Source organism: Chiloscyllium punctatum, chromosome 38 (assembly GCF_047496795.1).
Source record: "Chiloscyllium punctatum isolate Juve2018m chromosome 38, sChiPun1.3, whole genome shotgun sequence".
Classification (NCBI taxonomy): Eukaryota; Metazoa; Chordata; class Chondrichthyes; order Orectolobiformes; family Hemiscylliidae; genus Chiloscyllium; species Chiloscyllium punctatum.
Genome location: NC_092776.1, coordinates 54,962,852 through 54,982,253, shown reverse-complemented (window position 1 = coordinate 54,982,253; position 19,402 = coordinate 54,962,852). Strand labels below are relative to the sequence as shown.

The 19,402-nt window shown below is 39.1% G+C and overlaps 1 protein-coding gene across 6 annotated transcripts in view; it reads left to right on the top strand.

Moving 5' to 3' along the window:
- The window catches only part of rhobtb1 (Rho related BTB domain containing 1), a 90,620-nt gene that overhangs the window by 69,346 nt on the left and 1,872 nt on the right, over positions 1-19,402 (top strand). For all 6 annotated transcript variants that reach the window (XM_072557920.1, XM_072557917.1, XM_072557919.1 and 3 more), the window contains 5 exons: positions 1,111-2,093; positions 3,938-4,056; positions 8,713-8,863; positions 10,978-11,066; positions 17,832-17,937. In XM_072557920.1, the coding sequence (XP_072414021.1) occupies positions 1,111-2,093; positions 3,938-4,056; positions 8,713-8,863; positions 10,978-11,066; positions 17,832-17,937 (1,448 nt within the window). The remainder of the gene's footprint in view (positions 1-1,110; positions 2,094-3,937; positions 4,057-8,712; positions 8,864-10,977; positions 11,067-17,831; positions 17,938-19,402) is intronic.

Here is a 19,402-nt window from a genome sequence, read left to right as displayed (position 1 = left end):
AGCATTCATTAGTGAAATATTCAATAATAGAAATCAGGTTTACTGTTTACCACGGTAAGCATGTGCAGTGTATGATATTCCAAAAACAAGTGTTGTGTTTCAGGAAGCATAAATACATTCTTTCCAGTTGGGAGTGGGAATTCATTAAACACCAGGGTTATGAGGCTGAGATTTTCACAATATGCTTTTAATCTAAAACTTCAAAATGTATTTGTGGATTTTTTTTGTTTTAAAGAGTTTTGGTTATATGGTACAAACAGCTTCATTTGATTTTCACAGTTTCTAATCTAAATATGTTGCTACCTATCATGATGCCCTTCTCTACTTGGACTGAGCCTTTGTCCCTTTTCTTTGTGTAAGGTGGCTTATTCTTATTTACTCTCAAACTATGTTTAGTCTCCAATGTTTGAGAAGCAATCTAAAATGCCTTCTGAAAAGATTTTGGATCATTTGTTTCGCACGCACTTTTATAATGTTGCAATTTGCCTTTCACCTGAATATTAATATAGCTTGCACTTTGGCTATTTAATCAATAAATACACATTACTTATCATTAGTTTAAATTTACACAACTCTAGTTTGTGAAATGTGCTCTTTCTCTTGTATAACAGTACTGCATTGTTTGGTGTAGCAATATATTGTTCACCAATAGAGAGCAGACTGAGAAACTGCTCAACATTTTGCATTGCAAAAGTAGTGCTGTACTTAAGAGAATATAAATACCTTTCCATTCTATCCAGGGAAGAGGATTTTGTTTTATTGTTTATGGTTGAGGAAATGATATGTGGAGGATAAATATCAATACTGATATTTTGGGTTGAATAGCAGAAGCTTCCTAACAAAGCTATATATCTTTTAGAAGTTCATTAACTCACATGACATCTTGTAACTGTCAAATGTGACGAGGATTTTCATTTAAATGAATATATTTAGCTTCCATTGATGAAATAGATATCACTACTAACAGTAAGCAAGAGCTTTTGTAAAAGAAAAAGAATCTTGCAGTTTATGTACCATGAGAAATTTCTTCAATGTTTTAAAAACAGGTAGCTGTTGTGTCAGCAAATTTGCAATTGAAATAATTACCTTATGTTGTGTTTTATACCCTAGACCAATAAGACCCAATGACATTTTACCTCCTGAAAAGGGCCGAGAAGTAGCCAAAGAACTTGGAATTCCCTATTATGAAACAAGTGTGTTTGATCAGTTTGGCATCAAGGATGTATTTGATAATGCCGTCAGAGGTGCACTGATTTCTAGGCGCCATCTTCAATTCTGGAAATCTCATTTAAAGAAGGTGCAGAAGCCTTTACTGCAGGCTCCATTCCTACCACCTAAACCACCACCTCCAGTCATGAAAATTCCAGATAATCCAGTGAGTGCTTTTAAACCCAGCCATCTGCTCGACAATCCACTGTGTGCTGATGTTATGTTTATACTCCAGAACCAGGTTAAAATCTATGCTCACAAGGTATACCTGGCTACCTCTTCATCAAAATTTTATGACCTGTTTTTGTTGGATCTAACTGCTGAATCTCAGATACACAATGAGAATGAGAAACAAGTAAAACTAGGCCAAGACCATTTGATGAGGACTTCAAGCCTTGACACAGATGGTGACAATAGTGAGTTCAGTGTTGGTTCTACACCATCCATTCTGAGAACATCTAAGAGTGATAGCACTTTGAAAATGAATATACAAGAGGATGAATCTTCAGAAATGAAGGGAACACCATCAGGAAGATCACTAACTTCCTGGAGCAAAGCCTTTAACCATATCCATGAAGAAGACCTGGAAATCCCTGTAATGAAGAGGAGGGGTCTCATGACAGTTGTTAAGATGGACCATTCAATCCAGCCAGGGCCTTTCGAAGCTGTTTTACGATTTCTCTACACAGGACAGCTGGATGAAAATGAGAAAGATCTGATGAGAATTGCACAAATAGCAGAACTTTTGGAAGTTTTTGATTTGCGTATGATGGTTGAAAATATTCAAAATAAAGAAGCCTTTATGAATCAGGAGATCACAAAAGCATTTCATGTCAGGAAAGCAAACCGAATAAAGGAATGCTTAGCAAAAGGAACATTTTCTGGTAAGGTTTTGCAACTTCTAACCATCTGTGTATTCCCTTGCAGCCCTACAAAAAAACATTAGTCTATCTCTGTTAAATTAATTCAAATCAGTATTCTACAAGTATAGGTCATGTTTGAAAGTAACTACATTTACTATCAATAAGTAATTCTAATATTAGACTAACAGGCAGCAAGAAGAAGTTTAATTTCGGAGAAAATCAACTTGGAAAAATCTAAAGTTTAGCCAGCTATGTTCATATTTTAAGTAACATAATTCTTCATTGTCTATTGATTCAGTCTGAGCTGGTAACAGAATTTGTAAAACTTTTTGTTTTGATGTTTTGTCTTTCATTCTGGTCTTTCATGCATCCCCACTTTTAATCAAATATATTGGTGTCTGTGCCTTTGCCTTGCCTAGATCCTATGCTCTGGAATTTCCTCCATATATTTCTTCTCTACCATGCTAATTTACTTTCCTCCTTTAAAATGGTTCTTGCATCTACTTCAGTGACCTATGTTTTGGTCATCAGGCCTAATATTTCCTTATGTGGTTTAATGTCAAGTTTTTTCCATATGTTTGTGTAAAATGTCATGGGTGGTTTAATTATATTAAAAAGCATTTTTTTTTAAATGTAAGTTTTTATGTTTCTGCTTGTACTACTTTTGTTTCCCCTTATTCCTGCCTCCCCTTCTTGATTCCCTTGTTGATCATGGGGGTTAGGCCGCAAGCAGATCAGTCATGATCTTATTGAGCATGCTTGTAAAGCTGAAAGGAGCAAGTGTACTTTAATGTTTTATGATCTTACCCAACATAAAGCAGACTAGGTTTCCATCTGGTTTTTCATGAGAACTGTGTGAACAGGCAATGTGGTATTAATTGTATGTTTGTTTCTAATTGAATCTGAAGTGACCTGATGTGAGACTTCCTCCGCTGGTTTATTCTGCTTTTGTTCTTTGTATAAGATCAATGAGGGAGGAGAGGAATCCATTCACATAGCACCACTAGATGCTGACTGGCATTGATTCCCCAGGTGCGGGCATCATTTATAGATGTTTTAAGCAATCTGTTTGGAGATGTTACATCATCTGCAGTAGGTAGGACTTGAACCTGGGCCATCTTGCCACTGTGCCTCAAGAACCCCTTATACTTCATTTATATAAATGAAGAATACCATGTAGACCATACAGGTATCAGCCCATGAGACCGTTGTCCCCAGTAAGTTGTGCAAAAGAACTGCTTGGTTCAACATTGTAGCTATAGTGTCAGTGCTTAGATTTCTAGTGATCGGCTTGCCTTAGTTGTGTACAGTCTCCTCCTCTCTTTCTTTTGATATGACTCTTTGGAAATATTTGGTTCCAAAGAAAAGTCTTTGAACTTGAAATGTTAATTTTGTTTCTCTCTCCACCTGCTGAATTTCTCCAGCGTTTTCTTGTTGTTTTACTTCAGATTTCCAGCATCTGCCGCATTTTGGTTTCATTTAAACATTGCAAGGAACTAAACAAAACAATTTAAAACCCATACCAACACAGTTGACCTTTCATAAAGTAAATAGTGCAGTTTCCAGAGAATACCTGTGTACATGCAAAATTCTATTTCTTCAATAGTGAACATGATATTAAATATCAGTCATGGTAATGGATGGAATGTTGAGAAATTAATTTGCTTTAATAATTTTATTCTTGGTGCCATGGTGTCTGAGGACTAACGATCTCAAGTATTTATAGCATGTACCAGATGCAAAATTCAATTATCTCTTGTCATTACTGCTTGGAAGAAAGTAATTAGACTGTGCTGTTTTACATTTAGATTTTTTTACAGTTACAATGTTAGCAACAATTGTGTTTTCTACCTTTTCAATGGCAGATGTAATGCTTAAATTAGAAGATGGGAGTATTAATGGCCACAAGTCTTTGTTGATTTCTAGCTGTGAATGGATGGCAGCTATGTTTGGAGGGTCTTTTCTGGAGAGCTCAAATAAAGAGGTTAGTGCAATGAACTTTACATTCTTAGAGAATATGTGCTAGTTATAATCTTGTATTGTAAGTTAGAATAAAAGATTAACATCGTAATGTCTGTGACTTGTTTCAAGGCTTCCCAACTATTAGAATGAGCACTTGAGCAATGCAAATCAGGGAAGGTTTTATAGCCTCCTGGGTTTGCTGAATTTTGTTTGTGCAGTGAGGGGTGGGAATGCCTGCACTTAGTTTTTGTGCCTCTGTGGTGGGGAGCTCCAAGAATTCCTTTTCTGATTATGGCCTCTTCTGTAAGTTTAATTACATAGACATGAAGGAACCAAGCTCCACTCTGATGCTAAGTATCTTCCTGATGTCCAGGGTTGGATTTTCTTTTCTGACTCTGATTTCGTATTTTTTTTTAATGCTGCACTGAGGTATTAAAAGCAGTAAAAATATGCCACTATGATCTTGCTGCCTCAGTAGTGTCCCCAAAAACCTTGCACTACAAATCTCATTAAAAGCTGATAAAGTGAGGACCATCCTTTCGGATTCCATTATTTCCCTGCTGTGTCCCATAAGAGACACAAATAGAGATAGTCATGGACCCTCTGTCTTGGTGCGATTTTCTCGAAATTCAACCTGGCTTCTTAGGACCCCGTCCAGAATGAATAGCACAACATTATCCCAATGGTGCATATCACAGGCAGAGGCCATTTTGGATTTTCTGATTGGAGAGTGCAAAAACTGTCTAGTCAGTGATTACTTTTGGTTGATTCTTGCTCTAGAATTCCTATGAAGACTTCTCCTGACCTCTTATAAGAAAGTAACTTGCTGAGCTGGGGAATGGATTTCCAGATGGTAATCCCTCCATTCCTGTGTTTGAAGAGGAGGATATGGAAGTTGCTGCATTGGAGGCTCTTACAATGTGGCATCAAGAAAAGTTTTGGTTCTTACATGTCAGTACCCTCTCCTCAGGGTTTATGGACCCAGAATGTCATTTTGATTTTTGATTCCGAAGGCGTCACTTCCCCCAGAGCTCTGGTCAGCTGTTGGCTGAATACCTGGAGCCCATTTCTACCTGGAGAACAACATTGCCTACAGTGAGAAAAGTGACCCAAGTAGTTTTTTTTTCAGTTGCTATTGAATCCTTTCAAGCTGCTTGAGGGGATTTTTGTATAATCACAAGCATACTCTTATATAAAAATTGGGTCATTGTGCTATTTAAGTGGACCTGTCAGTTTATCACCGTGTATTTAATACTTGGGGAACAATATATTGAAAGTCTACTTCATTAGAATGTCAGGGTTCCCACAGGTAGAAGGAGCAAATAAGAGAACATGTGTCCTGTTGAAATCTTCATTCAACAACACCTTCAGTTTATGATCAGGGAAGGTTTTCATTCAGGAGATGTCCAATTAGTGTGTGTGATTCCAATCATATGTAACACATATTAACACCCACTCCACTGGAAGCTATCAGGAAGCTTCTATCATAATCCAATCTGCCATTATCATCCTTTTTAATTTGGAACTCAATTAAGGGAATTCATTGGTGAACAGGGCTTATTGTGAAGACCTGTGCTAATAAGACTCCTGATAAATACATTGAGACATTAGTCTATATGAATTTCAATAAAGCTGCCTGTGGGCATTCTGAAATTTTCATAAATCTAGAGTAGACTGCACTGCAGCCCAGCTAATGTCAATGTAGATTACTACATCCTGCAAAACATACAGCAAAAAGGCTATTACATCCTGAAGCTGTAGAAGATTACTATGATAAAGATGATTTTAGAGAGCCCTTCAATCAGGAGTACTGGAGAGCTGTCCACTTGCAACTAATCAAAGAAGTCAATGATTTGCAACCAAAGGCTTTAATTTGAGTAGAAACAAAATCCCTTATTTTGCCCTTCTCCTCGCCTCATTCATAGTTGCTTTGTGAAGAAATACATTCCTAAAGGTTCCTGTACTATATAATACATTATCTTGTGTACCACCAACCAGACCCACTAAGATGTAAATATCAATGCATATAAGAACTGGCTGTGCACACTGACAACATCCCAGCTGTTGACTCTACCATTCTCTTGGTAAAAACATTTCCTCAATCTCCCCTCTAATCCTTCTACCACTTACTTTAAATCTGTGCCCTCCATTCTTTGGCTTGTCTATTAAGATAAATTGGTCATCCCTATTTAATGTGACTAAGCCCTTCATGTTTTGCTACGCCTCAAGTAAGTTACTGTTCAGCCTCCTCTGTTTCAAGAAAACAAAACCTATCCTATTCAATCTTGTCTCATAACTATTTTTTTTCCATCCTTCATAGGACTTCTTTGCACCATTTGGTGTGCAGTTGCATATTTTCTGTAATGTAGTGACCAAAACTACAAGTAGTACTTGAGCTATGGTCTAACTAGTGTTGGGTATAGTTCTAGCATAATTTTATTGTTCTTGTATTCTCTGCCTACATTAATAAAGGAAAGCATGCCATATGCTGCCTTAACCGCCTGATTGACCAATCCTGCTACTTTTAAAGTTCTCTGAATATATGCTTCAACTCTTCTGCACTCCTTCCTTGTACTACTAAGTATCTTCCGGTTGTCAAGCATTCTCGTTTTGTTGCACCGCTCAAAATATTTCTCCTTTCTCCAGATCGAATTTCATTTTTCACTTAGCAGACTATCTGTTTTCCTGCAGTTTAAAGCTTTCCTCCTCACTGTCAATCATGTACCCATCTGCTAACTTCTTTCGTGTTTAGGTTTGTTTCTAAATCATTAATAAAAACGACAAAAAACAAGGAACTAAGTACTGAGCCCTGCAGAACCCCACTGGGGTCTGAGCTGTATTCTAGTTGGAAAAAGTCCACTATTGACTTCCTGCCGCTAAGTCACTTTGGATCCAATTTGCCAATCTCCCATGGAGCCCAAAGCTTTTTGTTTTTTAACCTGCCTCTTGTATGGAACCTTGACAAATGCCTTGCTAATAACCATGTAGACCACACTCATTGTGCCATCCTCTCAAATTTTGCCTTTTACCTGCTCAGAAATTTCAAATAGTTATCAAATAATTTGGAATGTAAGGTTAATCTCAGTACTGATGAGTACTCAGTACAGCTGTTATCGATTGTTGTAAAAACCAACATGGTTTACTAATGTCCTTTTATGGAAAGAAATCTGTCAATCTTGCCTGGTCTGACCTACCTGTGATTCCAGATCCATAATATTGTTGACTCTTAACTACCCTCTAAAATAGCTTCGCAAGGCAATGAGTTGAAATAATTAGGGATGAACAACAAATGCTGACCTTGCCAATGATAGCCGTGTCTTTTAAAAATAAAAATTGGAGAGTCAAATGTGACCTAAGTATTTGTGACTGGAAGGATGTATCCAATAGAGCTTTGCAAGGCTCAATACGAGATTCCTTGGTTTTTGTATACATGAATGATTTAAAATCAAATGTAGGGGACATGATTATTAAGTTTGCAGATGATGCAAAAAAAAGGCAATATTGTTTATAGTGAAGAAAACTAGTAAAAATATGAATAATGGGGAAAAAAGTGGCAATGGAATTCAATCTATAGATCAGTGTTTATGCATTGGCAGAGGACAGTAAGTGCCTATGTTCTGAGATGAAAGAGTGGGATCTTGGATTGCATGTTCTCAGATCCCTACAGTTAGTATGACAAGTATATAAGATGGTCAAGAACACATGCAAGAAGCTTTCCTTTACTGGTGAAGGCTGAGTGTCTGAGAGCAGGGAGGTTATGCTAGAACTGTGTAGAACACTGTAGCACAGACAGACTGTATACAATAGTCATCACATTATAGGAAGGATGTGATCGCATTTGAGGGGATACAGAAGAGAATTACAAGGATATAGCCAGTAATAGGGTGTTTCAGCAATAAAAGAAGACTGGATGAAGGTTGGTTATTTCTTATAGAACATAGAGGAGTTTTCATTGAAGTTTCCAAAATTTATGAGTGATATTTTTCCTTGCAGAGAGGTGAATAACCAGGAGCCATGGATTTTAAAGTGCTTGATTAGAGGAGAGTTGTGTTGTTTCATCTAGAGGGTGATATGGGATCTGCCTGAATAGATGGTCACAGCAAAATTGGATATCACTTAGGGTTATTACTGTAGACGTCGAACAATTAATGTTCAGGCTGTACTCTGTGACATGAAAAACTCACTATAAAGTGTTGCAGATATGTTCAGGTCGTCATTGTCACAATCATGTGCCTAGGAATTGTCCCATGTGCTAGCATACCAGCTTTATGCTCCCAAGTGATGAATAGACAGGCAGGAGGCTAGAAGAACACAGCAAGCCAGGCAGCATCAGGAGGTAGAGAAGTTGATGTTTCGGGTGGAACCCTTCTTCAGGACTTTGTGATGAATGGCAGTTTCCAACTTCCGTTCTCATACAACTGTTTGCAAACATTGGTAATTCTATTTCTACTGTATCAGATTAAACCAGTTTGATTAATGTAATAAAGCAGGAGTCTTACATTTTTCATGGTGCAGAATAGATTTATGACCATTTCGTAAATTGATCTTAATTCACATTTTAGGTTCAGAATTTCATTTATACAATAATATATAAATACTTTTTATTAACCATGAATATATAATACAGCATTTGAAAACAAGGTTTGATCTTATAAAAGTATGTTGCCTTTACTTACAGGTTTATTTTCCCACCACAAGCAAGGCTTGCATGCAAGCAGTTCTCGAGTACCTGTACACCAGCCAATTCTCGTTCAGTTCAAAGCTTGACCCGATTGAGCTTATTGTCTTGGCAAACAGACTGTGCCTTCCACGTTTTGTGGCTCTGACAGGTCAGTGTTAACGAAAGGACAAGAAACCATGTACACATCAGACAAGAGATAATTCAGATTGCAGTAATACTGATTTTACCATTAGTCTTCCAAAAATGGTGTTGCACTGGCTATAAGACCAATTGTAAATAACAGGAGGCTGGGATCTGTTTAATCCGTCTGTAAAACAAAGCAGGAGAATAGTTCTGTTAAATTCCGCCCAAGGTGATTTGGAGAGCTGAATGCTCTGGAGGTATACAAATTAGACCAACTTCTATTTGGTCCTGCCTCCTCAATGTTTGCCTTGGAGAATTTGGAAACATTTGCACATGGATAGCAGTGAGTTGAGGGGTGCGTAGGTTAAGTTACTATATTTTACATTAGGATTAAATCTCGGCACAACATCGTGGGCCAAAGGGCCTGTTCTGTGCTGTACTTATCTATGTTCTATTTTATAACTGAACGAATTGGACTTGTGGGAATCTTTCCTCGGTGGTGGGCAAGCTGTTGGAGGGATTCCTGAGGGACAGGATTTAGCGTAACTTGGAAAGGCAATGACTTATTAGGGATAGTCAGCATGGCGTTGTGCGTGGGAAATCATGTTTCAGTAGCTTGATTGAGTTTTTTGAAGAGGTAATGAAGAGGATTGATGAGGGCAGAATGGTGGACATGATCTATATGGACTCCAGTAAGGTTCCTTTGACAAGGTTCCTCAAAGTGGACTGGTTAATGAGGTTAGATCACATGGAATATAGGAAGGACTAGCCATTTGGATATAGGACTGGCTTGAAGGCAGAAGACAGGTTGGTAATAGAGGGTTGCCTTTCAAACTGGAGGCCTGTGACCAGTGGTGTGCCACAATGATCAATGCTAGGTCTACTGCTTTTCGTCATTTATGTAAATAATTTAGATGTGAACATAGCTATATTAAGTTTTCAGATGATGCCAAAATTGTAGGTGTAGTAGACAGCATGCAACGGGATGTTGATCAGATGGGCCAATGGGCCGAGGAGTGGCAGATGGAGTTTAATTTAGACAAATGTGAGGTGCTGCATTTTTGGAAAGGCAAATCAAGGCAGGACTTATACACTTAATGGTAATATTCTGGGGAGTGTTGCTGAACAAAGAGACCTTGGAGTGCAGGTTCATAGTTCCTTGAAAGTGGAGTCACAGGTGGATAGCTTAGTGAAAGAGGTGTTTGGTATGCCGACCTTTATTGGTCAGAGCATTGAGTCTCGGAATTGGGAAGTCATGTTGCAAGCTGTGCAGGAGATTGGTTAGGCCACTTTTGGAATATTGCGTGCAGTTCTGGTCTCCCTCCTATTGGAAGGATGTTGTAAAATTTTGAAAGGGTTCAGAAAAGATTTACAAGGATGTTGCCACGGTGGAGGGCTTGAGCTACAGGTAGAGGCTGAATAGGCTGGGGCTGTTTTCCCTGAAGTGTGAGGGGTGACCTTCTTGAGGTTTATACAATCATAATAGGCATGGTTAAAGTAAATAGATGAGATCTTTTACATGGGTTGGGGGAGTCCAGAACTAGAGGGCATAGGTTTAGGGTGAGAGGGGAAAAATTTAAGAGACCTAAGAGGCAACTCTTTCATGCAGAGGGTGTTGCACATGGGGAAGTGGTAGAGGCATCTATATGGGGATATAAATAGGAAGGGTTTGAAGGGATATGGGCCAAGTGCTAGTAAATGGGACTAGATTAAGTTAGAATGTCTGGTTGGCACGGACAAGTTAGACCAGAGAGTCTGCTTCCGTGTTGTTCATCTGTGACTTCCTTCATATCATGTACCAGATAAAAGCATTGTAGATTATTTTGATAGAATTTGACTATACAGTCAGTTCTGCTAATATGTGTGTTTGTTCAATGCAAATTGGCTTTAACAATTTGAAGAATGTAGACCATTATTTATGGAATGCAAACATTCCTTACCTGTATTGGCTATAATGTGATTCAGGCCCCATTAGTTTAAATGGCCTGGCTATTACATGATTTTCTTATAATGCAAGATGGTGCAAAAATGGAACTATTGTGTTATATCAGAACGTAATGTATTTAATAATCATCTGAGTAATTTTGTGTTTGTTTCCCATTTCTCTGTAATGTAATTGTTTATGTTGCTCCTTTACAGAACAATATGCTGTGCAGGAGTTGTTGAAATCTGTAAAAGAAGGTGATGATATTGACGGGGAAGTGTTGACGTACTTGGAACTAGCACAAGTAGGTCATTTCCTTAGTGATATACATTGTTGAACTTTACTGACAGTTGGTATAGAGCCTCATGAATGGTAGATAAACCACTAAGAAAGCAATTATAATGCAAGTCTAATTTTAATCATTTTTTTTCTTGGTCTATTTCTCAATACTATTAGATGGTAAAATGAGGAACATTACATGGGATTTATGGGGCATATTACTATGTAGAATCAATACACATTGCAATACTGAGGACTTGCTGCACTGTTGGAGTTGCTATGTTTTAAATAAGATGCTAAATCAAGGCTTCTCAGCTAGATATAAAAAGATACAACAGCACTATTTCAAAGAACAGTTATCCAAATTGACTGCCACATTTCCTACATTGCAATAATGATTGCATCTCGAGTACTTCATTGGATGTAAGTTGTTTTGCAATGTTGTAAAGTCCTGAAAGAACAGTTGATAATTGCAAGTAGTTTTCTTTTAATAATTACCTATTTCTCCAGTGAAAACTGCCTTGATATTCTTGAGGTATTCTGCAAATTTCATGCATTGCAGATCTTCAGGGCTTGAAATGTTGCAACCATTACATTTAGATATTGGATGTCTTAAAATGCATAAAGGTGGATCAATCCCCAGGACCTGATCAGGTGCCCCCAAGAACCCTGTGTGAAGCAAGGAAAGTGATTGCTGGGCCACTTGCTGAGATGTTTGTATCATTAATAGTCACTGGTGAAGTGTCAGAAGATTGGAGTTTGGCTAACGTGGTGCCACTATTTAACAAAGTGGGAAGGAAAAGCCAGGGAACTGTAGATTGGTGTGTGCCTGACGTCGGTGGTGGGCATTGGGGAGAGAATCCGGAGGGACAGGATTTACATGTATTTGAAAAGGCAAGGACTGATTAGGAATAGTCAACATAACATGGTTTTGTGCGTGGGAAATCATATCTCACGAACGATTGAGTTTTTTGAAGAAGTAGCAAAGAGGTTTGATGAGAGTAGAGCAGTAGACATGATCTAAATGGACTTCAGTAAGGCATTTGACAAGGTTCCTCATGGTGGACTGGTAGCAAGATTAGGTCACTTGGAGGACTAGCCAATTGGATACAGAACTGGCTCAAAGGTAGAAGGTGTTGGCTGCTTTTCGGACTGGAGGCCTGTGACCAGAGGAGTGCGACAAGGATCTGTGCTGGGTCCACTGCTTTTCATTTATATAAATGATTTGGATGTGAACATAAGAGTATACTTTGTAAGTTTGCAGATGACACCAAAATTGGAGGTGTAGTGGAAAGTGAAGAAGGTTACCTCCGTACAACAGGTTGTTGATCAGATGGACCAGTGGGCTGAGGAGTGGCAGATGGAGTTTAATTCTGATAAATGTGAGGTATTGCACTGTGGAAAGGCAAATCGGAGCAGGACTTAAGGGTAAAGTCCTGAGGAGAGTTGCTGAACAAAGAGACCTTGGAGTGCAGGTTCATGGTTCCTTGAAAGTGGAGTCGCAGGTAAATAGGATAGTGAAGAAGGTGTTTGGTATTCTTTCCTTTATTGGTCAGAGTATTGGTTTTGGGAAGTCATGCTGCAGCTGTACAGAACATTGGTTGGGCCACTTTTGGAATATTGTGTGCAATACTGGTCTCCCTCCTATCGGAAGGGTGTTGTGAAACTTGAATAGGTTTAGAAAAGATTTACAAGGCTGTTGCCAGGGTTGGAGGATTTGAGCTATAGGGAGAGACTGAATAGGCTAGGACTGTTTTCCCTGGAATGTCGGAGGATGAGGGGTGACCTTAGAGAGGTTTATAAAATCATGAGGGGCATGGTTAGGATAAATAGACAAGGTTTAGATTTAGGGTGAGAGGGGAAAGATTTAAAAGGGACCAAAGGGGCAACTTTTTCATGCAGAGGATGGTACGTATATGGAATGAGCTGCCAGATGAAGTGGTGGAGGCTGGTACAATTGCACCGTTTAGATGGCATCTGGATGGGTATATGAATAGGAAGGGTTTGGAGGGATATGGGCCAAGTGCTGGCAACTGGGACTAGATTACGTTAGGATATCAGGTCAGCATGGACGAGTTGGACCAAAGGGTTTGTATCTGTGCTGTGACTCTGCGTAAAATAAAAAAAAATTCCCATAAGCGCCAATAGCCTAAACTTGTCTTGATTTCTAATAACAAAATCTGGATGGGGTTATGAGGAGGAGTCTGAGGTATTTGTCTATTCCATTCAGTTTGATGGAAAGTCTCACTGGTTGGTTGGTGTAGAAGACCTATTGCTCTACTCAGTCCAGTGTCCTGCCTCCCTCGTTCTGAGAGACTGATGGGAGTTGTATCATCCAGTAGAAATCTTGTCAGTTCCTCTAATTCTGCATGATGTTAAATATGTCTGAATTGTATGAAGTATGAGGTACAACTAAGGCTTGCAAATTTGATTTTTCCAATGGTAACGGTTTGAGAGTACCTGATTCCTCTGAAGTAAGTACAGAATGTCTGAGTTTTTAAAGGCTTAGAAGAAAGCTGAAACCTGTGCACATTTGATCAGTGGCAAGGTGCTCCCCATTCTTTAACTAACAACCCCACCCCAATGCTACACCCCTCATGAGGGAGATATCCAGAAATACAATAAATTGTATGGATGCCTACCCCTTGTATGTTAATGTTTCTATCTTTGAGATTAAGACTATTAAAAAAAGGAAAAAGAGTAGGTCTTTTAGCCCTCAAGGTAAAAACAATGACTGCAGATGCTGAAAATCAAATACTGGATTAGTGGTGCTGGAAGAGCACAGCAGTTCAGGCAGCATCCAACGAGCAGCGAAATCAACGTTTCGGGCAAAAGCCCTTCATCAGGAATAAAGGCAGTGAGCCTGAAGCATAGAGAGATAAGCGAGAGGAGGGTGGGGGTGGGGAGAAAGTAGCATAGAGTACAATGGGTGAGTGGGGGAGGGGATGAAGGTGATAGGTCAAGGAGGAGAGGGTGGAGTGGATAGGTAGAAAAGAAGATAGGCAGATCGGACAAGTCAAGGAGACAGTAACTGAGCTGGAAGTTTGAAACTAGGGTGAGGTGGGGGAAGGGGAAATGAGGAAGCTGTTGAAGTCCACATTGATGCCCTGGGGTTGAAGTGTTCCGAGGCGGAAGATGAGGCGTTCTTCCTCCAGGTGTCTGGTGGTGAGGGAGCGGCGGTGAAGGAGGCCCAGGACCTCCATGTCCTCGGCAGAGTGGGAGGGGGAGTTGAAATGTTGGGCCACGGGGCGGTTTGGTTGATTGCCGAGGACATGGAGGTCCTGGGCCTCCTTCACCGCCGCTCCCTCACCACCAGACACCTGGAGGAAGAACGCCTCATCTTCCGCCTCAGAACACTTCAACCCCAGGGCATCAATGTGGACTTCAACAGCTTCCTCATTTCCCCTTCCCCCACCTCACCCTAGTTTCAAACTTCCAGCTCAGTTATTGTCTCCTTGACTTGTCCGACCTGCCTATCTTCTTTTCTACCTATCCACTCCACCCTCTCCTCCTTGACCTATCACCTTCATCCCCTCCCCCACTCACCCATTGTACTCTATACTACTCTCTCTCCACCCCCACCCTCCTCTAGCTTATCTCTCCATGCTTCAGGCTCACTGCCTTTATTCCTGATGAAGGGCTTTTGCCCGAAACGTTGATTTCGTTGGATGCTGCCTGAACTGCTGTGCTCTTTTATCCCTCAAGTGTGATCCACCGTTAAACAGGATCGTGACTGGATCTTATATTCCTCATGTCCACTTTCCTGCCCTTTCCCATAACCCTCGGTTCCCCTACTGATGAAGAATTTGTATCTATCTCAGCCTTAAAAACACGCAAGGACTCCTCACCACTGCTCTCTGTGCAGGGTGTTCCAAAATCTCAATCATCATAGAGAAATAATTCCTCCTTATTTCAGTCTTAAATTGGCACCCCATTATCCTGAGACTATGTCCTCTGGTCCTAGACTCTCCCATGGGGGAATCATTCTCTCAGCATTTACTCAGTCAAGTCCCTTAAAAAATTATGTATGTTTCGATGAGATCACCCCTTATTCTTCTAAACTCCAGTGAGCACCAACCTGTTTAGCCTTTGCTCATAAGCCAATCCCTCCATACCTAGTGAACCTTCTCTAAACTGCCTCCAATGAAATAGTATTTTTCCTTGAATAGATGGACTGAAACTGTTCTAGATGTGGCCAACATTCCATCACCCTTCCTGATTACCTGTTGCACCTGTGTGCTAGCTTTGTGTTTTGCATACAGTCATGCTAAGTCCCTTTGTGTTGCAGCTTCTTGTTTGCAAAGCACAAAGCTAGTACACAGGTGCTCTATTTAAATAATAACCTGCTCTTTTGTTCTCCCTTCCGAAATGAACAATTTATGGGACTGCTACCATTGGAACTCCTGCTTTGCCACACTTCAAACAACAAGGTGGCTGACCAGATTTGGTGGGGTATGACTTGTAACAGCAGGCAGAGCAATTGGAAGATCAGTAGTTGTCCACCACTGAAACTGCCAATACTCTGTGTTCTGTTTAGAGAGCAATTGTACTTTTGAATCATGGACGATACCAGATGAGATTGCCAATTTATGATCTCAGTTATGAGAATATTGGACAATTTGTAACTTTATGGTTTCTCAAGCCAGTTTAATCTTTCAAATAATTGAATGTAGAAAAACTGACTCAAAAAGTACACAGCAGGATTCCAGGATTGAATTAAATTGCCAAGAAAATCCTTTATTATGCAAACTTGAACAAAACAAATATAAGCAATAATAAATACATCAGTAAACAAGATAATGACCCTAAATCAACTTATACTCTTAATAACCAGAATGAACATGAGTTAAGTATAAGTTAACAAACTGGTCTAACATTCCCACAGACTAGATTTCAAATGATGAACATGTTCAAGATAGATCCCAGCCAAACGTTAATGCTGAGTCACTAAATGTCTTTAAAACTTGGTCTCCTTTGAGGATAACGAATTGGAATCCTTGCAAAGGTGTAGCATCCCAAAGCCTCTCCAACTTGGACTGCTTCCCCAACTGCTCCCATACATCCAATTACTGCCACAATTTCAGTTTTCAGCAAACAGCTAGCTTAAGAGTTTCCACTTAATTTCTCTAAGCTCCAATCTTTCTCAGCTGTGTCAAGTAAGTAAAGGTACGCAATCCTTTATCCGAAACACTTGGGACCAGCCAGTTTTTGGAATTCAGCATTTTTCAAATTTTGGAATAAGTGACAGTTTGACAGTGAAATTTTTAAAAATCTTACTGAACAGTAGACTCACCGGCGAGTTGAGGCCTGCCAGTGCTGGGCCATGCCCACCCAGGTTGCATCTGAGTGACATGCATCGAGTGGGTGTGGAGTTGGGTTAGCTGTTTGCATGCCAAACAACCTTATAAATGAGAAAAAAGACTTCACAGCAAAACCTTCTGATTTGAGAGCTTTTTGGATTTCAGATAAAGGATTGTCTGCCTGTACTTGTGGGGCATAAGAACTGGAATCCTTGCAAAGGTGTAGCATCCCAAAGCCCCTCCAACTTGGACTGCTTCCCCAACTGCTCCCATACATCCAATTACCGCCACAATTTCAGTTTTCTTATGCCCCACTCTCAGCTGCAATGAACTATCTATAACTAAGGGTTTATATTTGCTTTAGTCTTTTTCTGTGATATTGAGCCATCACTTCCTGGAACTTTGCCTAAATTCTAACTGTTATTTCATCTAGTAAGGACAGTGTGTCTTCTGCTTCAGCACTGTCCCAGCTCCAAGCTACGTCTGAGTTTTCCCAACAAAAGCTCGGATATATTGAAACCAGAGAACCTTCTTAAATGCTACCCATATTAATGACCACAAAGTCTGCTCTGAGCTAACCTCAACCTGACTATTATCTTTCATTTACAGTTTATTCATTGACCTGATGAAGCAAATGGTGTTTAGAGGCCTTCAGATTTAATTTAAAGCTTTTAACTCATTTAGCTTTAATCCCCAAAACAAGAATTTCTCTGCACTGTCATTACTTAAGCAGTTATACGCCATGTCTTCAACTTGGCAAGCCCACTTGATCTTTCGGATTCTATCTTTCTAGCTGTTAGCCTCTTAAAGCAACATGACCCCAACCTTTTCAATGCAATTGAAACAGCAAAGTCTATTACATTTATATTTATTCTTATTTCTGGAATTGAAACTTTAATTCCTAAAGCTCTAAGTTACATTCTAATGAAAATGCATGGACCAAGAACGGACATGGACCATGTAAATCCTAAGATTTGTTTGTAGAATAATACATTACAAATATTTCTGAGAAATAGGTTAATGATTTTACACTCAGTAAATTGGCATGTGATCCATGAATAGCAGTGCAAATTAACTACACTGTATTGTGTATATGTTCTAATGTATTTATACATGTTATTTGCAGACTAAATGTTTTGTAGTAATAAGTATGACTTGGAAATTGCTGCTCTATCTCTCCCCATGATGACACTAGTTGAGTGACAAAGGACTTCCATTTTGACTTGTAACTTCAATCGTCTCAGTGTTAAATTTTACATTTCTAGCTGATTTATTGACATAGATTGTGGTCTGACTATTATTTGTTACTCCAGTTTCAAATATGCAGGGATTGAGGAATGACTCTCACATTTAGGAAAGCTTATGTAGTTCCTCTAGGACAAGCACAGGCCATTTCTCATCTAAGCATAAGATATCTATGTAAATGTTCTTATGTAATACATGTTATAGCAGATCTTAAAACTTTCTCTCCATTTTCTATATGCTTGTAGTTTCATAATGCACATCAACTGGCAGCTTGGTGTTTGCATCACATTTGTACAAGCTACAACAGTGTTTGCTGCAAGTTCAGGAAAGAGATAAAGGCAATATCACCTGGTAAGAAACTAAATATTTACTCTGGTTTGCTCATATGACTAATTAAATTTTCAGAGACGTGCTAATACAGTGGTTTAGTAATCCCTCCTTCTATCTCTGGGCACTGTATTTGAATCTAAGCCAGACTGATTAGAATAAAACAGCTCTGTTGGTTTTATTTAAAACTGTTTAGATACTATGAAGCACATAACGCAGTAGCCTTTGCTGTTTAATTATTCTTATTGAGAACTAGATGATATCTGATATCATGTTGTTACAACCTAGAAAATAATGTTTCAACACATCGAAGGTTATTTGGTATAATGTTGGCTGAGGCTAACATGGATCCACAGCTAGTATGTGCTATACTTTACCCAGGTGTGTTTGGCACTAATATGGTGTGACTGAAATTGAAATTCCCAGTATCTTGGTGCGCATAAACATTCACAGGATATGTGGGCACTGGATCTTCTAGAAAAACACAACCTGTTAGATCACTTTCACTAGAATAGTTATAGAGTAACAGGGAACGGGCTATTTACGTCAGTGTACCTCCATCAGATTCTTCCCAAAGATGTCCAGTCAACTGCCTCCTTAACACTCACTGTCACAAGCTCTCTCAACTATGGCTACAGACATGAATGCTACAGTAAGCTAGTTATTTTAGGCCTCCTACATTGAGCTTGAGAACATCTGTGGCAGATTGTGCAATGCTGCTTTCTGTCTCCATTAGACAATGGTTTACAGAAAAGAGAGAGGAGATGTTCTGCTAAATAGGGGAATATTATATTTTATGTCATGTTCAGCATGATTAAACAATTAACTCACAATAGTTCAAATTTCTTACACAAAGCCATAACCTCACTGTAAAATCCAGTGGGCAAGTGACTTCATGTAGAATTTGTTTTAATGACCTTCAAAGCTGACAGCATAATAACACAAGTGACCTTTACTTTACCTTTTACCTATGCTCTTACTGTTAAACAGTAAATAGATTACATTCTTCTGGTTACGCTGACAGGTGTATCTTTCTGAACTGAGTTCATGTTTATTTGACTGAAAGTTTTAATTACGTGGAAGCTGAATGTGCCCAAGGCACCTGCAAAAGATCATTCCCTACATCTTTGAATGGTTACCTTGGAGATGATATCCATTTTGTTGATCAATGTGCGTGATATCAACAATCTAATGTACACTATAGACTAGTTGCATTGTTTAACTGGATTTAATTGTTTTCTGTAAATTCAACTGCTCAAGTCAACTGCTTCCTCCACTAAGTGACCAGCAGTAAATATGGTTTAATTGTCAACATTTAAAATCACTTCATTTATATTTATTAACTTGTTTAATTTGTACCATTGGCTATTTCATTTATTTTAAGAATTGGTAGTCTGTAGTCAATCAAAATTAAATAACCTGTGTTTGATCTTCAAAAAGTTTTTTTTAAATTGGATAGTTCAGATCCAGAACGCGCTGCTCAAAAATG